This window comes from Pristis pectinata, chromosome 10 (assembly GCF_009764475.1).
Source record: "Pristis pectinata isolate sPriPec2 chromosome 10, sPriPec2.1.pri, whole genome shotgun sequence".
NCBI classification, from domain to species: Eukaryota; Metazoa; Chordata; class Chondrichthyes; order Rhinopristiformes; family Pristidae; genus Pristis; species Pristis pectinata.
In genome coordinates, this window is record NC_067414.1 from 97,422,478 (window position 1) to 97,428,125 (window position 5,648).

At 48.4% G+C, this 5,648-nt stretch overlaps 1 protein-coding gene across 1 annotated transcript; it reads right to left on the reverse strand.

The window, feature by feature from the left end:
• Positions 1-3,783: 3,783 nt before the first annotated feature.
• Positions 3,784-5,059, reverse strand: LOC127575369 (cold-inducible RNA-binding protein B-like). Its single transcript, XM_052025183.1, has one exon. The coding sequence runs from the start codon at positions 5,042-5,044 to the stop codon at positions 4,310-4,312; it is 735 nt and encodes a 244-aa protein (XP_051881143.1). The 5' UTR covers positions 5,045-5,059; the 3' UTR covers positions 3,784-4,309.
• Positions 5,060-5,648: the final 589 nt, after the last annotated feature.

A 5,648-nucleotide genomic window follows, 5' to 3' on the forward strand; every position in this document is an offset into this window, starting at 1 on the left:
ATTCTCAAAGAATATCAAAATTTGTGAAACAGTATTCCCCTTTCATTAAACCGTTGACTTTGTTTAATTACAAACATCCTGCTACTACTGCCTTAATAATGCCTTCCAGCACCTTTTCAGTTACAGTTGTTCAGCTAACTGAACCAGTTTCATGATCTGTCTCCCTCCTTTCTTGAAGAGGAGACTACCACCACAATCCACTGACACCTTCCCAGAACCTGAAGAATTTTGGAAGATCACAACCAATGAACCCACTATTTCTGCAATCAATTCTTTTAAATCTATGGTTGGAAGTCAACCAGCCCAGAAGGTCTGTCAGCCTTTAGCCCCAAGATTGGCCAAAGCTCCTTTTCTCTAGTGAAAGTAGTTGTTTTAAGTTCCCCCTTTTGTCCCTTGATTTTCTATCTTTGGGATGCTTTTGGTCTTCTATCAGGGAGAAGGAAGTAAATATTTGTTCAAAGTCTCTGCTAATTCCTATTTTCCCTTTATTAATTTTATACTCTTATCCTTTAAAGACAAACATTTATCTAAGCTACTCTCTTCCTTATGTACTTGCAGAAATTCCTACTCTATTTTTATATTTCTTGCCAGCATACTCTTATAATCTATTTTTTCCCTTTTGGCAGTGATTTCAAAAATATTCCTAGTATTCTGGCCTAACGCTAATTTCTGCAACGCTACACATTTTCTTTCAATTTGATAGTATCCTTAAGTTCCTTGGATGGATCATCCCTCTCAATTAGCTCAAGGATAACAGATGGACTAGTTTCAAATAGCAGGGAAGAATTTGTAAGGATCCCTATCATGAGGGTAGAAATATTAGAAAAACTAACTGGTCTAAGAAGTGACAATTCATCAGGACCCAATGGCCTGCCCTAGAGGGTTTCAAGTGGCTGCAAGGATAACAAAGCCATTGGTCGAAATTTTTCAAAACTTGCTGAGTTTTGGGAGGATACCAGTGGATTGGAAAACTGCAAATGTGACCCATTTGTTCAAGAAGGGAGAGAGACACACAGCAAGAAACTATGGCCAGTGAGCTTAATATCTGTTGTGGGGAAGGTGCTGGAGTCTACAGTCAAGGAAGAAATAGCTAGTCATTCAGAAAAGCTTAATGCAATCAAACCAAGTCAACATGGTTTTATGAAAGTGAAATCATTTTGGAAAATTTGGTTGAGTTCTTCAGGGATATATCAAGCAGGATCGATACAAGAGAACCTATAGATGCATTGACTTGAATTTCCACAAGGCATTTATTAAGCTGCCTCGTAAAAGGCTAATTGGTGTGGGGGGAAACGTTAGCAGACGTGGATTGAAGACTAATGATCACACGGATAACAAAAACTGAATAAATGGGTCTATTCCAGATTGTAAAGATGTAACTAGTGAAGTGCCCCAAGGATCAGCTGTCGGCTCTGATATTTACTAGCTATAGTAATGGCTAGAGGTGAGGCAGAATAAGGTATCCAAACTTACCGATGACACAAAAATCAGTGGGAAGGCTTGCTGCAATGATGATATTTGGAGTCTGCCACAGGATATCAAAGGGTTGAGTGAATAGTTAAAAACTTGGCAAACAAAGGTTTATGTGGGCAAGTGTGAGCAGTTTAATGCGGGCACTTTGGTAGGACACAAAAGGTGGACAATTATCTAAGTGGAGAGATACTGCTAAAGATTAGAATAAAGTGCAGTTCTTGTGCATGAAACATAAGTATAACATGGCCTAACCAATGTTTTGTAAAGTTGTATCAAGAGCAGGGACATATGTTCTATGCACAGCCAATGAAGGCAAGCACATCATGTGCCTTCACTGCCCTTTTTACCTGTGATGCTCTCAGGGATTTATAGACATACCCCTAAGTCCCTCTGTTCATAAACACTATCTAGAGCCCTATTTACCATGCATCTCCTACCATTGTTTGCCCTTCCAAGATGCATCACCATGCACTTGATAGCTCTGCTCAAACTTCTAGCTGATCGAAATCCTGCTTTAGCCTTAGACAACCCTCCTTGCCATCTAATTTTCCTGTCACCTGCAAATTTACAAATCCTACCTCCATTTACATTCAAACCATTATATACACATGGACTCCCTAGGTTACACAAGATCTGTGGACTTTAGGAAGGGGAAGTTGGGAGAACACATACCAGTCCTCATTGAGGGGTCAGCAGTGGAAAGGGTGAGCAACCTCATGTTCCTGGGCATCAACATCTCAGAGGATCTGTCCTGGACTGTTGATGCAATCATGTAGAAGGCACACCAGTGGCTCTACTTCATTAAGAGTTTAATGAGATTCAGTATGTTACCAAAGACTCTTACAAATTTCTACAGATGTATGGTGGAGAGCATTCTGACTGGTTGCATCACAGCCTGGTATGAAGGCTCCAATGCACAAGATTGCAAGAGGCTGCAGAGGGTTGTAGACTCAGCCAGCTCCCTCACAGGCACAACCCTCTATTGAGGACACCTTCAAGAAGCAGTGCCTCAAGAAGGCAGCATCCATCACTAAGGACCTTCACCATCCAGGATATGCCCTCTTCTCGTTACTACCATCCGGGAGGAAGTACAGGAGCCTGAAGACCTATGCCCAATGATTCAGAAACAGCTTCTTCCCCTGCACCATCAGATTTTGAACAGTTGCTGAACCCAACCTCATTCCCTTTTTTTAAGCATTATTAATTTTTGTAATTTATAGTAATTTTATGTCTTTGCACTGTAACCCCTTATTAGTCCTCATTAAGGTTTACTGGAGCTGCTTTAAGTGCATAAATTAGGTTTTTATACTGGCGAGAAAAATCAATTCCAATAGCTGCAAACGATAACGTTGTGAAAGTCACTTGATGAAGCACAATTTTAAAAATTGCATCTTAAACCCAGCAAAAATGTAAAATATCAAGAAAAGGCCCACATTTTTAAAAAATGCATTCATTCTGACAAAATACCTCAGATGTGTTACACCGCTTGTAGAAATATTTAGTGCCTCCTTTGCCTTCTAGATACAGTACATCGGCCTGCGATGGCAGTGACGACCATCTTACTGAACCCATCTGCCTGCACATGGCCCGCATCCTTCTTTTCCCGCCTGTTCCTGTATTCATGTAATTGCATCTTAAAACTATAAATGGATATCCCTATCTCATCGTACCTTTAACTTCAGTGCTGTAAATGGCTAAAATGCAGCAGCAGCCATCTCACGCGGACTTAACTCAGACCTTACAAAAGATTTGCATTGGCAACTTGCACTAAGTTTGCTCTATCCGCCGCTTATAATGTCGGCAATGTTATCACGACGGTTTCCGCAGGCCAGCAGTTTAACAGGCTGCTCCAAAGGAAAACGTTGTGCAGAGAAGGGGGCGGGGAAGAGAACACGCCGGCGAGGGAGCACCAATGAAGCGGATGGATCACCAGCCTGATTCCAGGTGCTCCAGCCGCAGTACGGCGGAACGGCCACCACTGCTTCCAGCCCCTCTCCTCCATCCGAGCGGCGCGGAGAAACGCAGGCACAGCGGACCCTCGATCCAGGACTGCTCCTGGGAGTGGGGGAAGCGCCGGGCAATAGCCGCTCGGCAAGTGGGCAGCAGTGCTGCAGCCCCGCCGCAGCGCCACTGAAGCCGGCCGCGGGGGGCGCCCGCAGGCCGGGCCCGGCAGCACCGCCGCTCCACGTGGCGCCCAAGCCGCATCCCGGTGGGCGGCTGCGGCCGGGCCCTCACCTTGTGCAGCGGCCATAAACTCCCCCGCCTCCCCGCCACCTGAACCTTCAGACAAAAGCATTTTCCAGACCACAATTCAATCTCCTTTTTTTTTAATTTCTCACTTTTGCAAAGACAAGTTTCGTACAAAACGCGTATTCAGCTTTCCATCAAAACAAGTTGCCCGAAGGAAAATAAAGAGTCCGCACGCCTCGGAAAGCGGGGTTTTTGCTTCTCAGAACGACGAATTTTTCACCCTCAGGAGAGGCCGGGCTGCTGCAATGCTGCAGAGGCGCCACATCTACCGCCCGCCAGCAGCTTCCTCCGAGTTGATTCAAAGTAAAAAAAAATGCCTTTTCAGTTACCAAACTGGGAAGATCTTTTAAACCATAAAACTTCGCGACGAACAAAGGGGGGGGGGGGAGGGGGGGCAGAGGAGTGGGGGGGCGGAGGCACTCCCGTCACGGCGAGACGGGGCAGTGGCTTAATCTAACGGGGATAATACGGGACTGGTGGACGGAACCCTCCGCCTACCCGCTCCTCCTCTCCCTCAGGGAATGACTAAGGGGGAGGAAGTGGGCCTCGGGACAAGGCCTAGTGCGCACGCACACACACACACAGGTCATTGGTACGCGTTGCGGCCTCCATAACTGTTGCCGCCTCGGCCTCGGGAGTAGCCGTCGCCGCCGCGGTAGTAGCCGTCCCTCTGGTCATACTGCCGGCCGCCGTATCCGCCACCGCCACCTCGCCCGCGGCCGTAGCCGTAGCTCCTTCCTCCGCCGCCGTAGCCGCCGCCCCCACCCGACTTCTTCTCGGCGTGGTCCACCCGGATCTGACGGCCATCCAGGGACTTGCCGTTCATCGCTTGCATGGCGTCGCGGGCATCACCCGGGTTCTCGAAGGTGATGAAGCCGAAGCCGCGGGACGCGTGGGTGTCCCGGTCCTTGATGACGCGCACCTCGGAGATCTGCCCGTACTTGCAGAACACCTCCTCCAGCGCCTGCTCGTCCGTCTCGAAGTTGAGGCCGCCGATGAATAACTTTCCTTCCTCAGTCATGTTGGGTTTGGGTGTGCGTGCCCGTCCTGCCTGCCTTCCCTCACTCCGGTGCTGCGTAAGTGTTAGCTCGACGGCGGCGACTGCCCAACTCCGGCTCTGCCCGCCGCCGCGCTCACTAAATGCACTCGCTCCGCCCACCTGACCCTCACGCCGCGGCTCCATTGGCCAGGCGCCGTCGACACCAGCCAATAGCGCGGCAAGGGGGTCGTTCGGCGCGGCAGCAGCGCGAGGCCAACCGCCTCCCTCTGGCTGCCGCCCGCCCGCCGCCATTTTGTCCCCTCGCACGTTCTCAGCCTCCATTCTCGGCTGCCTTTTGTTCCTCCCGAACAGGGGCGGCGAGCTGCTGCACAGTCCAACTAACGGCGGTCACAATCCGAGACTTTCACTGAAACATCCGGCCTGGCTTCATCCCCAGTTGTGTGTCTCAAATGTTAAGGATATTCAGCGTTCCCCGCCACAGGAAGTCGTTTCTCTCCATGATAAAAGTTTATCCACCTGCTCTCACAATTCAACCATTCTGTCAGCAATCAACACCAAACATGGCTCCGGAGATTACTGACACAGCCCAGTTTACACCAGCCATTCCAGCAATTCGGAACAAGCTTCAGACTTGTTACGTGCCCCAAGCGCCGTTGAATTGTTGTGCAGATGGGGGATGGACAATTTGTGTCTGATCTCCCCATGATGGCATTAGTCGTGATTTCTCACTTAACAGAGTGGGCCACGTGAAGGCTGCCATCTTCCACTCCTCGTACACTCAATTAAATCCTTCCGAATCCTCACACTCAGAGGAAGTTAAGATAAACTCAAACGAGTATCTCATTAAAAAATCTAAGGGAGAATTTGAGTTTCTGTGAAACCTACCATGAAATCCAAATCACAAAGATAGAAAGCAAAAGCAGTA